This window comes from Micromys minutus, assembly GCF_963924665.1.
Source record: "Micromys minutus genome assembly, chromosome: 19".
In the NCBI taxonomy this organism is placed as follows: domain Eukaryota; kingdom Metazoa; phylum Chordata; class Mammalia; order Rodentia; family Muridae; genus Micromys; species Micromys minutus.
The window spans coordinates 1,392,718-1,410,239 of NC_137954.1; the positions used below are offsets into that span (position 1 = coordinate 1,392,718).

Here is a 17,522-nt window from a genome sequence, read left to right on the forward strand (position 1 = left end):
CATTTGAAACATGAAATGAGTCTTGACTGGTCTTTATCAAAGCAAATGTTTATTGTGGTAAAATACACAGCATCTTCAGGGGATGGAATCTGTGTTGTTGTCTGAATGGAAGTTATTTATATACTGAATAGATTTTCTTCCCAGAGGTTAATATGAAATTTAACCGCACATCAGTTATTGCCTGAAAAAGATAAGTGGAATTTCTATCTAGAATGCCTGTACTTATAATATTTATCAACTGCCACAAGTAGAACAATACATATTATATATGTGTGTATGTGCATGTCTATATATCTATAATGTCTCAAGAGTTAGAAACATTTTTGAGTTGGTATGCTGTTAAGAGGCTACATATTAACACTACAACCCTGAAGCTGTCAAATAATAAGTATTTCCAATGTGTGAGACTTGGAGAAACCTGGAAGGCACAATGTCTAAATACTCATAGTAGCATCTGGAGCCACTGCTCATAAGGTACACAGGGAGCATAATTAAAATATATGGAAACTAGAGTTGTCCCATTAACTACAGGGAGTACCTTTGGTTTGCATCTGGAAAACAAATTCCTTAAACAAACTAGAATTTAAAAGAACACAAAACAAACACACATCATAAAAACACAAAACTGGAAAGCCCAGACCAGTAAAAAACAAAATGCCCAAACAAGGCATGAGGCCTACCTACCCTTATGTGGGTTTATATACCCAGTGAGACTCCACTGGAGGAAAATAATTTGTTTGTTGCAAGTAAATGTTAAGACAGCTTTTTGGCTAGAGATGGAAGTTTATGTCCACTTTCATCTCTCAGGACTATGGCTCCATCTGGCTTGAACCTGTGCAGGCCCTGTGCATGCTGTAACATCCCTGAGGTCATATGTGCATTAGTCCAGTTGTGGCTTGGGGCCACTGTTTCCATACTTGCTGGCTCTAATAAACTTGCCTTGCCTCTGGCATAGCTCCCTGAACTTTAAGTGGAGGCTGTCCTCAACTCTTAAAGATTATTTTTTATCACTTGGTTGTTTCCTTTTAAGTAGAAAAGCCTCAAGATAATGTTCCAAGCTTTACTAGGTAGAACTATACCTTTAACCAAGGACCTGGGAGATCCATGCAAGAGGTTTTCTAAGATTCAAACCAGGGTGAGTTATATAGTGAGTTCTAGACACTCCTGAGCCACAGAGACTCTGTTTCAAATAAATATATTCATAATATATATTTTGGTAAATTTTCTTCCATAATTTATGTGTACTGATAGTAGTATCCATAGGAAATAATCTGCTAATTTATAATCACATACAAAATGCAAATTCAAATGTAAGATGTGAGTTCATGAACTAGTTATTTCTTCACCCTCTTCCTGTCATCCAACAGCAATCTAACAACCAAGAATACAAAGTACTGCAAGTAAAGGCTATTTCCAGACGTGCTATTTTTAAAAGGAAAACATGAGATCATATCAAAACGGAACAAAAGAATTACTTATGGAACTTTCTGAGAAGAAAGCTTAAAACAGGGCTAAAACTAAAAATGTTTTCATTCTAATCAAGAATGGTGGCTACATACCCGTAATTCTACTGCTGAAATGCTGAGGCAGAAGGATCACGAGAATCAAAGGCCAGCATGATATAAGGTGAGTCGCCTGAAAAAGGCTTTGTTCTATGCTAAATTTTTATCTTTACCTTATGGCTTTTCAATAAGACCTATTACCAGAGATTAGAAAGTGCACAAAATTAACAAATTGTTTGAGTGCAGAGACATAATATGAACATCCAGCAGCAAAAATCAGGGGACATAAGTAACTTTGTTTCTATTAGAAAATGAAGATTTATTATTTTTTAATTTTAATGTTTGTGTTCCACATGCATGCCTGGTGCCCATGGAGATCAGAAAAGGGCGTCGGATTCCCTAGAACTGGAATTATGGATAGGTGTGAGCTGCCATGTGGGCGCTGGGGTTCTCCACAAGAACAAGAAGTACTTTAGCCCACATAGCACAGTACTTACGGCCCCAAACAGTATGTACTTACTTTACTCAGAAAAAAAAAAAAACAAAAAACAATGATAAACTTACTGTCTGCAATACCAAGTTTCAAACAAAATTACCCAAATAAGCTTTTCTCATCTCATTTATTTTCATCTTAACAAGTCAGTGTATTGCAGCAGTGGTAAAAGCTAGCTTCTATTCTTCTAATCTGAGAAATGGGGAAAAGATATTGAATCTATGGCAAGAGGCATGGAATAAAAAGAACTACTATATTGTCCCTGAGGATTTTCTTTCTTCACCTGCCAACATTAGTAAATCCTTCACCCTTTGATTTCACTGTTGTTTTTTTAAATAGTAAAAAAGCCATTCTTTTGCAAATCTATAACATGCAGTTATTGTCTTTGGGAAGAAAAAAAAACTCTTTTTTTTTTTTTTTTTTTTTTTTTTTTTTAAGGGTCTGGGGCCTAGAGAGATAACTCAGTATGTAAAGAACTTGCCTTGCAAATATGGTCCCAAGTTCAAACCCCAGAACTTAAGTAACATTGGAGGCATGGCAGTGTAACCTTATAATCCCAGTACCGGGGTGGGGGTGGGGGGTGGAGACAGAGGCTCCCTGGACTCCCTGTGCAGTAAGTCCCAGTGTTATTGGCAAAGCTCCAAGACAATGGACTGAAAGGAGGCTGGACTCAAAGGAGGCTGACAGCACTCCTGAGTGTGACACCTGGATTGTGAACCACTCCTTGCTTCCATGCACACACATACATAGATACACTTGAACATACATGTGCCCCTCCACGACTATGTATATGCACAAACATATAATAAAAATTTCAATGCCTAATGAACATATTTTAACATAATTTGATACCAAAACCTTGAAACTTAATTTTGTTGTTTAAAATATTACCTGTAGAGATCACAAATCACAGTGTCATTTTTAGTCGTGGTACTTTTATGGCCGCTTCTGCAACTTCTCTCGATATGTCTACTCCAAGAGGACATCTGCAAAAAGTCAGGGGCCACATGACTTTATTCTTGCTTAGTAACACATCACCTGCTTGCAGTTTGCACAACAGTGGGGGTAATTAAGAATCAGCACAGGTGATAACTGCCACACATACACATCAGAACAATGCATGGCAATATCTCATTCTTAAGAAACCTTAATTTTGAGTTATACTCGCAAGTTCTACTGCTCAGAAGTACTGTAAATTAGTAAGCTTAAGTCAAAATGGATGCTGGGGATACGTAGGTCAATAGTTCAATGGTAGAGTGTATGATTAAGCACATGTAAAGCCTTGGATTTCACAAACTATCAAACGACAAAATTACAAACAAAAAAGTCTTAAAATAAAACGTAAACAACAAAAGATGCCATATACAATCAAAGGTCAAAATGGTAACACTTTTTTAACATAAAATATCAAGTCTTCATTTGTTTATATTTTCACAGGTCCCTTGGTCTCCATGCCTTTTTAGCGTTCACAAGCTGGTCTGTCCTTTTCAACTTTCCCTTGCACTTTTAGACTGGAGGGCTCTTCATCTCTCACCCATGTTACCTATTCTTCCTCAGTTAAGTAAAGTGAAACTGCAGACTTCCACTTTTCCGTGGCATTGCTCAAGCTAAGACTTTAAGCTGACCACAGCTGGACAGAGCCATCAGCTCCAGCCTTCACCAGGCTGTATCTGAGGTTAGGCTGCCATGTTAAGTGATTCCTTGAGACACTACCCTGAGCTCTGGTTATCCACAATCCATATTAACAATTGGTAGTTCCTGTAGCACAACTCTCTGGTGCTGACAAGTTCAAAATACCAGAAGAAACAATGTTTAAATATAAGGTCAAGTATGAAACACAATTGTCCCATCTTATTCCCAGACTAACTTGGACAGAACTTGATACCAAATTAAAAAACTTTGGTCTTGGAACTATGGTTTGAGAGAGGAAATAAGGGTTAGTGAACAGCTGCCTTGTGGATTATTCTCATCTAGTCCTGTAGGATCCCATCTGTAACCCAGCCTCCTATCTGAACCTTATGTTGTCTTCATGGTTCCCTTAAGTCTGCTAACACTGTCCTTAGATAATGTTACACATTACAAAAGTACTGCTCATGGAGATGGTTTCTTTTACTAAAAATATTTAATGTGTATGTGTGTATGTCTGACTGCATGGATGCACACCACCTCTGTGCAGGAGCCCATGAAGGTCAGGAACTAGAGTTAAGTGTAGCTGAGGACCATTGTGCAGGTGCAGAAACAGAATCGTGGTCCTCTGTAAGAACAGTAAGAACTTTTAACCATGAAGCTATCTCTCCAGCCCAGAGATGTGTTCTTTTCTGGTAAGCAAGCAATAAGACAATGTTCATCTTTATTCAGGACCTACAAAAATAGGCTATATAGCTTGTTAAAATTTTTATAATTTAGATCTGTAGCAGAAATATTTATCAATTATTTCTCAGCTACATTCATAAAAAGCATCAATCTTCCTAAAAGTACCACCAGAGTGTCAACAAAAACTTCACATATATATTAAAAAAATACTTGTCTATCTCTGTTATAGTTTGTATAAACATGATACCACATACTTTGGTTCATATCGGATGTCTTCTACATCATGCAAAATGCCCAAGCCAGCACGTAATCTTTCAATTCCATTCCTAAATGATAAAAATCATTGAAACAACATCAATAGCCTTAAGATTTAAGGAAAGGGATTTTAGTAGATGCTAATGACTGTTCACACGATCACAACTAAATCACGTATGTCCTGTGGCTTACCATGCAATCATGACACCATTGTCAGTGCACAGCCTTGGAGGGGGACACAACAAAGTGCACCCTGCTGCATTTGCTATGATTTCCAGTGTTCTCCGAATGTACAAGTTACTTGCAACACCTCCAGATACAACCTGAAAATATTGGGATGATGAGTATTAACAGCTATCACATATAAACCAAGCCGTTATCTAAACCTGGGGAACAAAACCAGCTTCACCAACAACAAACTATGACATTTGGGGATATGTAATAAGTGATATATGGGGATAGTAATCACAATTTTAATGCTAGCATTTAAGGTATTTTCTTATTACTAGGAAGTGTCTCTGCAACATTTGCAATTATAATATACTGATGTTTTAGATTGCATTTTTTTCCTTTTGTTAGTCATTGAGCTGAGCTACTCAGCTTTTAAAAAACCATTATCCTTAATACCCACAAATCTCCAAATTTATATATTTCATTATTTTATAATTGTCAAAGTAAGATTGAAGACCTATTAAATAGAAATATCAAGACTTGTAAGCACATTTAAAGGGGTTTAATTAAAAGAGGAATAAAGGCAGCCTACTTTAGTAAAAATAGTAACAACAATGGTCATTCTGGTTTATTATATGGAAAGTACATTAAAATTGAGGGAGAAGTGCTGCCTGGGGTATTTTTTCTTATACAGGCTGTAGATATGCCCCTTAAAGATGTTATGCCTACATTGTTTGTATTCTTCATTGTTTCATATTGTCTAGTATGAGACACAAGGGCCAATTTATCCTAAATACGAAGTCAACTAGATTCCTGGGGGTAAAAGCAGACTGGAAGGTGTACTATTATGACCAGGGGAGAGGGCAGCGCTTACCAATACTGTGTTATCTGGAGATATCAAATTTTTCTGCTGGCAAAACAGAATAGCACGATGTGTTCTCTTCGCAAGGTGGCAGGCTGTTGCATGCTGTACCGCAGCAGCAATGTCTGCAGCTGATGACAGGATTTGCCCCTTCTCAATGCCTTCTTCTTTTTCCCTGAGTGTTATTAGTTTATTGGTAGTATGTTGAAGTCCCGTAAAAGAAAAATCGCAATTCTTAGCATTCTGCATGGGTGGATTGAGAGTAAAATGGAATCTATTTCCTTCTTTGGCCAAATGTTCTATAGCTTTCCCACCACTCATTGTAGAACATTCTGGATGTTTGATTAAAGAAAGTCTTCTTGCCACCTATTAAAGACAAACATTTAATATTTTTTCATGCAATATATTTTTGACTGTAAATTATTAAGAAAAAAAAATACCCACTATTGACCAAGTCAGTTTCAAACCAGAAAAGATGTATAAATGGCTCAAAATATGCAAGTCAATACATGTAATAAGTGACATTAAGAAAATAAAGATACAACACACACACACACACACACACGAGTCATAAGCTACACATTTTAAAAGTCTAAGATATAAAAATAATGATTTAAAGAATTCCTTCTAACATCCTGAATGAATACAGAAAGTCTGCTTTCAGGAATAAACAACTCTTTTCTCCAATAAACTGACCAGCAGTGTCCAAGTACTGCTTCCCTAGTTTCTCTTGCACTGGGATTGTGAAATTAAAGTTGAAATGGTTATTTAATGCTGAACTTTAAAAATAAGAATCTTGCTGGGTGGTGGTGGCCCATGCCTTTAACCTCAGCCCTCAGGAGGCAGGAGGCAGAGGCCAGCCTGGTCTACAGAGCAAGATCCAGGGCAGCCAAGACTATACAGAGAAACCCTGCCTCCAAACAAACAAACAAGTGACCTATTTTTCCCTCTATCATTTTATTTATGACAGCAGGTTCCACACTACTAAAGGAAAACTGTTGTGATGCTAATTACACAGCTGCCAATAACCACCTAAATTTCATGTTAATCTTCTCTTTTCCCTTATATGGCTTCACTCTATACAGCTCCTGGTGGCCTTACCTTCACTATGCAGACCAAGCAGGCCTAGAACTCACTGAAATCCACCTGCCTCTGCTTCCCAAAAGCTGAGAATAAAAGGCATGAACTGCTGCCATCCCTCCTTGTTTCTGATCTTAAGACCTTTATATTTTTGTACCATGCTAGTTTTCCCAAACACTTTCATAAGACGTATTTGACCAAATATATATACCAATACCTGCAAACTATTTCAACTTTTACATATAAATGTAAAATTCTTATTATTTCATTAAATGGCCAAAAGTTACAAAGTTGAGATGGACACAGTGGTGACTCACACCAAAAATGCCAGCACATGGGAGGCTAAAGCTGGAAGATCACTGAGTTTTGAGACTAGCACGGGTTACAGAATGAAGCCTATCTAAAAGAAAAAGATTTGAAGTTATTACAACTCTTAGGGCTTTTTGTTGTTGTTATTGTTTTGTTTCCCACTCTATGTAGCCCTGGCTATCCTAGGGCTCACTATGTAGACCAGGCTAGCCTCAAAGTCAGAGCTCCACATGCTTCTTGTTTTCCAAGTGCTAGGGTTAAAGATGTACCCCCACCATTCTTGGCTGTAACTCTTGATTTTTAAGACAAGATGTTGCTGCGTGGCCCAGGTTTGCCTCAAACTCATTCAAAAGTCAAGACTGGGCCTTGAATTTGAAGTCTACACTGCTACCTCCACCAAGCCTTTGGCAGTAAATTTTAAAAATAGTTTAAGCCAACTTATGTAATGTTCTGAATTGCGTGGATGAGTGAGTAGTCTGCAGACTGGGAAGAAGCAACAGGAGAGGAGAGCCTCCTCTGGAAGATTACCTTGTCAAGCATGTCACCCGGCGCTATGTCCAACGACTTTCCAAGGAGCAGAAAATCTGAAACACCTTGAACTAATGCTAACAGGCAGTGACCCCCAGAAATCAAAAGAACTAAAAAGGGAAATTCTACTTTATTGGTCAGCCTAATAGTCAGTGCGTGAGCCTCCATGTGATGAACTGGGATGAACGGCTTTTTGAGCTGGTTTACTAGCTGTAAACTAAAGGATAAGCCAACACCCAAGCTCAGCGCCAGCCCTGGTTTGATGGTGGTTGCGATTGCTGAGAGGTCGCTTGGGGAGATTCTACTGGCAGAAAGAGTTTCTTCTACTATCCGCTGAATATTTTCTCTGTGAAGTTGTTGAGCTACTGGAGGAACAATCCCACCTGTTCTGAAACAAAAAAGGGACAGTCTTTAAAAAACTAGGAAAGAGAATGTTACATTTGAAGGCATTTTCCCAAAGGAATTCTTGTATAAAGCACATTGTGTGCTTTGTAATGTAAGACCGGTACGAGCTCAATATTGTTGCAGATTTTTCATGCTGTCTTAAAAACCCATGTGTTTTACTTCTGATGAATGATGCCACCAGAATAGTATTATAAAGCATTTCAAAGAGGTCATGAACAAGGAAAGGACAGGCTAATCCATTTAGCTCAAATCAATGTTTGAGGAGAGAATTTCAGAAATTGTGTGAAGTAACTTTATATTAAACTCGATAACAGAATATGAGGAGCCCAGGCATCAAAGATGACTCATATTTGTTAGGGATAACTGGGAGAAAAAGAAGATACTAACAGTGAAAAACATGAAGAAATATTATTTTTAAACACACTGTACTTGAGGTCACAGCAGGACAGGAGATAGCTTGATATCCTAAAATAAAGTTTGGGAATTTAGTGCTCAGTGTTAGAGTGGAGATTTTGGGTCTGTATGGGACAGTGGATGATCATGCAAATGTTAAGAATTGGCAGGGAGGGTTGGGAATGTAGCTCAGTGGTAAAGCACTTGTCCAATATACCCATGGCCTTGCATTCAGTCTCTAGTATGGGAAAAACAACAAGTGGAACTTGGCCAGCAATGAATATAGCAGTGTGTAACTGGTTTACGGTCTGAGAAACAATTTCACAGGGTCTGTAAAATTTACCTCTGGTCTGAACACATCACTGTAAAATACTTGACATGTAGGATAATCTCTATATGAATCCTGACAACATTCAATAAATTTTAGTTACTACTTTATTTTTTTTTTCAGGAAATGAGAATTTAAGGAAATAATTTTATTCCAACAAGTACATTTTGTAATAAGTTTTAAAAACCATTTTTAAATATACTTATTTTATATTCTCATCACTGTTAGTAGCAATAGTATTCTCAGAGTCATTTGAATTTCAAGGCTCATTTTTTAAAAATGTAACATGTAATTTACAGTTTTATTTACTTATGGGAGGGCTGGTGAATGTAGAGCTGGTCAGAAGACAACTCGCTCAGTCAGTGTCCCCCTCCCACCAGGTGACATCATAGGCGCTGAACTCAGGTCAGGTGGGGCCTTTACTAAAGAAACAATTCACTTTCCTTAACATCCAATTTTACCTTTGTCCCCACACTTCATGCTTAGGTTAGTAACACTCGCACTGTAGTACCACCACCAAATTCAGAGCCTCTTTACTTTTCTAGCTGCGGTTTTGATTCTTGGAGACCATCACAGATTGTGATGTCAGAAATCACTAGAGAGCAATCTGTTGACTGTTTTCTCCCTCATATCAAAAATATTTATTAGATTGGAATTTGGAATTTGAGAGTTTGAATGTTTGAATTTAGGTTCTTTCCTCCCACTCATTTTTCCCCCTTGTCTTAGACCCATTTCATGCCTTCTTTGGTATTTTTTTTTTTCAGTAAAAACTATGCTAAACAATAAATAATGAGTAAAACTGTGGCCTTATTCTCCAATGATTAACAAGAGCACATTTTATAAACATGTTTTAATTTGTATAGAGAATGCAGATGATTAGGGAAATGCAGAGATAAAGGAATTGTTTAAATCTGATGAAACTAAATTGATGAGGAAGGAGAAAACTATGTCAAGCAGTACTTGAGGGTGAAGTTTACAACAACCAGATGGTTTGCTTGGATGTGGAGTGGCGAGGAAGACAGGACAGTGCCTTACCACCACACTCCCTCCACTACTCTGCAATGACCTCTGCACCATCTGTATTGACAGCAACTTTAGTAATGGCTACATTCTATTGAACCACTTAGACTTGTCAGTATCTATAGCAAGAGCTCTAAAATAACACACATTTATTTACATTCAATACATTGACATGATTATCTGGAATTTATAGATAAGAAAGCTGAAAATACTATGGTCTCAGTGTGAAGGATAAAACTATGTGTCAGCCTGAGGCAAGCAGAGACAACAGGTGGAACTCCGACCTGGTTTTGGAGCATGCACACACCCTCCCTTGTAATATACATTTGGCAGTCTAGGTCCTTTACCTGTACCCACTACGCACACACATCCCTCTCCAAACAATGTACTTAGCAACCTTAGAACTCTCTCCACCCCCACCTTTATGGGACTATATGTACTTCCATCTCTGAAAAATGCTAGAAGTTTCCCTGGCCTTGTAACAATCAAATTTAGACATTTTTATTCAAATATATTCCCAAGAAAGGTTGATTCAGCCTGAACTCATTTGGATACATATGTAATCTTAACAAAAAAATTTGTTCTAATAATCTTTTAGGGAGAATCCCCCCTAATTTACCATCTTATGCTTATGCATAATTGGGCATGCATGGGATTAAAACATGCATTATAGAAGGGGAAATACACAATAGGGAAAATGAGTATATGACCTAATCTATCAACCAAAATAAAGAACCACCCAAACTCTGCCCCTGAGTAATCAATCCCTACATTTGAACTCCATGAAAATAGTCCTGAACATTAATCTTGAGTCTTCTTAATCAGGTGGTCTGCTGCCAATCTTGACATTTATAGCCAGCACTATGGCTTTGCTTCTTTTGTTGCTCTGTGTGAGCCCTTTTCCATTCTTTGCAAAAGCAGCCAAGAACCTGGAAATAACCTAACACTGGTAGCAAACCCATTTGATATGGTGGGCTATTCATATGTATCATATACGTACTAGAATTTATAGTGTCCCAGGTACTGCCTGGCAATGGTAGGTTTCCACTTCATGCTAAGCTGAGCTGTGTGGATGATGTCACTGAACATACTTGCCTAGCATTCCACTCAAGGGGTACACTCTGGCTAAGTGGAATGTCTTTGTCTTTTTGCCTTTGTTGTTAGTGTTCACTTAGACAGCAATATTCTTTCCATCTTTGCTGAGGACCTGTGAGACAGACACTGTGCTAGCAGGGCAAGAGGAGCAGCACCGTGGTCAATACAGACAGAGAGGTTGACTGGTTGGAGGAAAGATTAGGACCAGGCAAAGATCTAATTCTTTCTAATCCTTTTTATAGATTGTAAAAAGGATTAGAAAGAAAATACACAGAACATGGTGATACAGAATGAACCTGATTTAGATGATGTGCTTAGAGTTGGCCTGTTAGTGAAGAAAATATCCAAAAGCTCAGTACATTAAAAAAAAAAGAGTCCTCAGGATGGTAATTAATTTCATGCTGCTTTTCACTGGTAGCTCTCTTTGTAGGTCGATATGACAGAAGGACCTTCTAGTAGTAACTGAACATATCAATATCCACTGAGTTTGGTTCCAGTGGTGTGTTGTTTCAGACTCTATATCCTCCAAAAATTATTCCTAGTGAAACTGCTCTTTTTGTTTACTGATCCAAAAAAGAAATCAGAGAGGATAAAGAACTTGCCTAAAATAATTCTAAAAATACCAGACATTTTTTTCACTCTTCAAATACTGGAAGTTAATAACTTTTGAGATGTATTTCAATGTATTTTGAATAATTTTAACTAATAATCTAAAAAACACAAACTAGAAATCATGTTTAAAATGTGGATTTCCACTTTCTTTTGAAAATTATGATACTCTAATGACTTTAAATTTTATATTCTTAAGTGACAATTAACTAAAGCTAAGTATATTTTACACTTTACATCCAGTCCATTTATTTAAGTCACCAGCCCTGAGGTCATCTGCAAACAACATTTTAAGTACTATGCAAATTCCATGTGTACATGTGAGTAGATTTTTTTAAACTATCAGGTGATGCTTTCCTGAGATTGCTATCTAGACCACAAAACATATATGCAGAGGAAAAAAGGCAGCATTCAGAGAAAAAAAATCATAAAAATTATTAATTCTGGGAATGATCCTTGCTTCTTTTTGTTAATAAGGATTGGCAAATGTTGAGACCCTACTGTGAACTGGAGAAGCCTTAAAAGCCAGGACAAGGTATGAGGTATTTCTACAGTAGGTTTTTATTTGTTTGTTATTTTTCTTTTTTTGAAGCAAAGTCTCACTGTGAGGCACTGGCTGACTTGGAACATCTGCCTGCCACTGCAGTGCTGTTATTAAGGCGTGTACCACAAGTATAGTTACTTATTGTGGTATTTAGTGGTCTTACACAATAGAAAATAATTTAACTATTAAATTTTGACTGTTATACATGATAAATGGGAAAGAGTGGTGCCATTTTTCTTAAAAAAAAAAAAAAAGGCAAATGAGCAGAAAATGGCCCAAATCTTTCTACTTACTTGAGATGAACTTCAGTCTGGGAGTGCAGGGCTTCTCCCAGCACTTTTCCAGTCTCATCCACCACGGCAGCCGCTGTGTCGTCACAGCTGGTTTCAATCCCCAGGACCAGCTTGGGATGAACATTAAATCGCCTTAAAAATCCACAAACTTTACTCTTTGGTGGCCTGGGGATAGCTCCTGCTGTCTTACTTAACATTAGCATATTTACTACACTACAAATCCCTAGAAAAAAAATTACAGAAATATTATGTCACTTGCAATTAATTCATTTATTTAAGCAAAATTATGAATGTTATATTATTTTTTAAGTATGCAGACTTACAGAATTTTAAGAACATTTGTTAAAAGTTATCAAAATCTTTTAGAGCCCCTAGAAATCACTGCATATAAATAAGTCAGATTTTACAAGAGAAAACGAGAGCCATAATAATTAATATTTTCAGTTGAGCATCCATAAAGTGAAACTCTAAACCACTCTACCCACCTGAGTTGTTAGCGGAGACACAAAAAGTACTAAAAATATTATATAAAATTGCCTTAGCTGTGCTTATAGTACACAAATAAAACACGAATTTCACATTTATCCCGGGTTTCATCCTCAGAATGGTCATAGATATGGAACTTCCCAAAATTAACAAGAGTCTTTTGAAATTTGGAACAGTTATTGTCCAGGCATTTTGGGTAAACCATGCTCAATACGCACTTTGTACAATAGTTAATGTTGTAGTGTAATAGTTATGTGGATAGTCCTACTGAAGATGACGTTTAAAATTAAAGACAAATAGAACAAATGAAAAATAATGGCCTCCCATTTCTTGACATCCTTCTCCCTCTTACAAAATACAGCGCACCGCATTTGGACAGAGCATTATTAAAATATATGCTCACCAATCCGGCTTAAATTTTTATTTTGAAAACAAGTCGTCTCATGAAGTTATTTGCAAACAACAAACAAACAACAAATTCCCCCCAAAACAGCATTTAGGGAAAAGACGACTGTAAAAGCTTATCCGATCTCTGGATTCACATCTCCACTTTTTGTAATAGGTTCATCACCCAAATTTTTTTCCTAAACCCTTCTCCCACATTAATTCCTCCCCAAAAGATAGAAATCCACCACTAAGCATAAACACCCTAGCATTCTCATCCAGCAAAACATGTGTGGAATGAGCAAAACTGGGGTTAGAGATAGTGAACAAGACAACTGGGAAAGCAGACCTGCAGGGACTGGGATGGGAGCAAACTACTCGCAGATTTCAGTCATGAGCTCCCACAGCCTCTCCAGAAGAATTGGGTTTCCTCAGTTTGGACAGCACAGCTGGAATAGCTGGCTGGGAATCCAGGGAATCTCTGTTGGTGGTAGTAAAGCCCCGGAACAAGAAAAACGCAGGAGCACTCCCCATCCACCTTCTTAGGAAACCGCTGGCGCCTGCTTTGCTTGGGCGCCCGGAAGTGACGCCACCGCCCTAGGGCCCGCCGTACTTCGAAAAGAAATGCTTAAAGACCTCTGGTAGCCTGAGGCATTCCTGCCAGGTTTGTGAATACTAGGACTTCTACAAAGTCACACTGATAAGTTAATCGCACTGTGCCCATACTGTGCTACATTTTAGGAAAGGGTTCTGCCCTCGGTTAGAACTTTGCTGCCACCAAGAAAAAAATGGGTAGGGTTCATTGTAACTATTTTAGGAAAACTATGGGGAAAAGAGTTTTCACCAGAAGTCAGACCAGCAAAACCAGCACTTGGTTTTCACAGAGTGAAATGGTTTGGGTTGTACAGTTTAAACAACTGCTCCATTTACCATGCCAAGTGAAGCACTGGTGGCTGGCTCATTTTGTCACCACAAAGTCAGTGTAATAGGTGGTAAGCAATCTGAAAATATTTCTGTGTGTCATTCTATAGTTCCAGATTATTAGGTCAATTTTCAGCTTTCTGTGTAGCATGCACCACTTATTGAATCTTGCTTTGTTTTTGTTGGCTTGGTTTATAAATTTGTTAGTACAATCAAATGGGTGTATACCAAATCTTTCCTTTCTACATAAATTTGAAAACTGTAATATAAGCAAAGACTTTACAATGCAAGGCCAGGAAGGGCTTGGATATACTGCTTTGCTGAGTTAAACAACAACCAGGTAAATTTTATCACAGACTAAATTCTGGGAGCAGTTACAAATAAATTCATAATTACAATGTTGAGCTTGAGACAGTTTTCTTCAATGTGTAACAATAAAGCAACACTTCTGTGCCAGTCTGGTCAGGAGAGCATAGAGTACGTGCCTCTGACTAACATTAGAATGGGCCAGGGCAATCTTGACTCTGGAGCCTGTTTGGTTAAATGCCAGAAGACACACTCATTTGTAACTGTCAGGTGAACTTAATAGGAAGGATTTTACAATACTTATTCCTTACAGGTTCCACTTAGATGTGTGCATGTGCATGAAATATATAAGTCTATATAATTCAGGTTCTTGCTAAGTTGTCCAAGCTGTTCTTTAACTCCTGGACTTAATTCTTTCCTTAGCCTCCACAGTAACTGGGCTACGAATACCCACGCTTGTACACCTACCTGGCCTTCATCATTCCTTTGTGGCAGGCTGAGTGGATGGAATTGCTGCATCTGTGGGCTGGCAAGACCAAGACCTAATCTCTTGGATTCTGCATCTGATTCCTTCCCAGGCTACGGTCTGAAAGTGACTGGACTCTAGGGTACCGAGTCACACATCAGATTGTTAGAAAACCATTCAGAGGCCATCAGAACCAGTAATTTATTAGCTTGTGAAAAATGAAATGACGCTGGAGCTAGGATAGTGAGTCTGCCGGTCTATAGTCTGTTTTCAATAAACCACAATGAAGATCAAACGCTGATTGGATGAAAACAGAAGTAAGCTTAGTGCTCTTAATGGCTAATATTTCAAGCCTGAGAAGTTACTTCCCATCTGAGCCATAGACCAGTTTCAAATAAGTCATGTGCTCTATGGCCACCTGCCTTTTTCCTTTCCAGTTTTCTTTAATAAGGAATTTCATCTTAGATGTGAGAAAAATCCTCCTTCTATAGGAAATTGTTAGTCTGGTTTTATTTTTTTTGTAAGTTTTTTTTTTCCCCTTACATGTTGTTTGCTGAGGTATTATACTTACTTTACAACTAGTCCTTCAGGTTATCTTCTTATGGCAAAGACAGAACATACATGGTCGAAAGAGCTCTCACTTCTATAGTCTTCACTACCACTGATCTCCAAAATTCATTTTTCCAAACTAAACTTTCGTACCTGGTAAACAACTATTCTCCTTTGTCTTCATGAATGTAAGTGGAAATCATAACCAGTTAATATGTTGTCTACAGTATATCAAAATTCCCTTTTAAACACAGAACCACTTTTCACTGTGCATGTTATCTTATCCATCCATCTTTTGATACTGGCACCTGGATGGCTTGTGTCCTGTGGCTGTTGTGAAGAATGCTGCTGTGAACATGTTCATGCTCCCATGTTCCTGATTTCACTTCTTTCAGACATGTACTTTGTTAGTAAGCTTTCCATCACTGTCACGAAGAACACTTTCCAAGGATGAAAGGCTGTTTTGGCACACCATTTCTGACACTTCAGTTCATGCTTTTAGGACTGTGATCAGGTGGCGAACCATGATGGGAGCACATGGTGGAAGACCATGCTCACCTGTCAGCTGAGAAATAACAATCAAGGAGAACCAATCTGGAGATAGGAATGTTCGGCCCCAAGGACCTACTCTGAATAGGCTCCATCTGAATATCTTGCATGGCAATCAAGCCTTCAGCACTGACCTTTGGAAGAACATTTTAGATCCACACCGTTCCACAAAGCAGAACTGCTGAGTCACACAAACATAACTTCTGAGGAAGCTCCTTACTCTCCAAGTATGTAGAAGTCATGCATGGTTGGAAGAGGGAAGAGAGTGAATCTCTACCCTTCCAATGTGTTAACAGTGCAAAAAGAGAAGCACATAGTTTGAGAATTCATGAGAGAAACATCTGTTCCAAAGGATCTCTGTATTTTCATAGGAAATAGTTAATATGTTAATGTTTTCACCAATTTGAAAACTAGACGATGAAGCAGAAATCATACACATTTATCCTCTTGATGTTTGTATGGTCAGTCGAAATACAAAATACTTGAAAAAAAATCTGTTCTGCAAAGCAAAAATAAGACTGACAATAAAGCTACATATGTGGAAAAATAATTTTATTCATTTTAGAATGTTATTTTCTAAATTTTATGTTCTGGGATTTAAAATTACAGAGAAACTTAGCTAAGCATTGTGGTGCAGTCTGTAATCTCAGCATTTAGGACTTGAAGTAGGAAGACTTAGAATACAACAATAGGCGGATAAGGTAGGCTAAAATTAGCAAGGTGTCATTTGACAAAAAAACTTCTTTACTTTTGGTTTAATAAGTCCATTTTGTTAAGTGTATGAAGGGAAAAGCCATCACCTGATAGCTCATGTTAAAGTTCTGAGGTTTTTGTGACCACACCGTGAATCAGTGATGTGACCATCAAATCAAAACAGCTGAGGTGATAGCAGACTGAAAAAAAAAAGTCTCATCTTGTCACCTCTGTATTTCGTTTGCATTCTATACAATAAAAAACAAAGTAGTTCTTACAGCAATCCTGCAAGTGGAGAAAGGTGAGACTGTATTTTATAGACAATGGTAACAGCCATAATAATGCTTATTCAATACTGTTAACAGTTTAAACAAGTAGCTGAAGAATTATGTGCATAAAGACTGGGAATTTGGCTCACTATAAACAGCTTGTAACTGTTATAAGACGGAATACCCTGTCCTCTATTCGTGTGAAATCAGAACTTAATGGAGGAAGGCTCATCAGTGCTGATTTGAGCTGATGCAGTGGACTGAATTAATCTTTAAGTACTTTTTCTAACTTAGTGCTGTGCCATCACACATCTATTAGGGCAACTCACACAGATACTTTTAGGTAGCTGACATGCTCTTTTAGAATCGACACAGCAACACCATAAACCGAAAATCCAAATAGGAATGTGACATGTCAAAACCATGCAGGTACCAGCTTGGCAAAACACACAAAAGTGAAAATTGCCAAGAAGGAAATAGGAAACCATTATCAAGGCACCACTTAACTACCATACTTAAGATACAGACAGGCTAGAGAGATGGTGCAGGTGTAAAAGGTGCACATCAAAGTTCCATTCCAAGCACCCAAGTGAGGCAACTCAAAGTCCCTGTAACTCAAGCTTCAGGAGCTGGAACACCTCTACTGACCTATGCAGGCACTACACTCCTGTACAACCCCACACAATCACAACTAACATC

The 17,522-nt window shown here is 37.9% G+C and overlaps 1 protein-coding gene across 2 annotated transcripts; it reads right to left on the reverse strand.

Annotated features, from left to right (window-relative positions):
- Positions 1-27: 27 nt before the first annotated feature.
- OSGEPL1 (O-sialoglycoprotein endopeptidase like 1) lies at positions 28-13,618 on the reverse strand. 2 transcript variants are annotated; one of them, XM_080933440.1, is made up of 8 exons: positions 13,420-13,618; positions 12,201-12,423; positions 7,514-7,896; positions 5,609-5,962; positions 4,756-4,886; positions 4,563-4,634; positions 2,887-2,981; positions 28-181 (listed from the first exon to the last, which is right to left on the reverse strand). In XM_080933440.1, exons 2-7 carry the CDS (start codon positions 12,322-12,324, stop codon positions 2,903-2,905), a joined length of 1,143 nt encoding a protein of 380 aa, XP_080789566.1. In that variant the 5' UTR covers positions 12,325-12,423; positions 13,420-13,618; the 3' UTR covers positions 28-181; positions 2,887-2,902. The 2 variants fall into 2 exon arrangements, with proteins under 2 accessions (XP_080789566.1, XP_080789565.1); XM_080933439.1 differs by having other exon boundaries at positions 7,514-7,901.
- Positions 13,619-17,522: the final 3,904 nt, after the last annotated feature.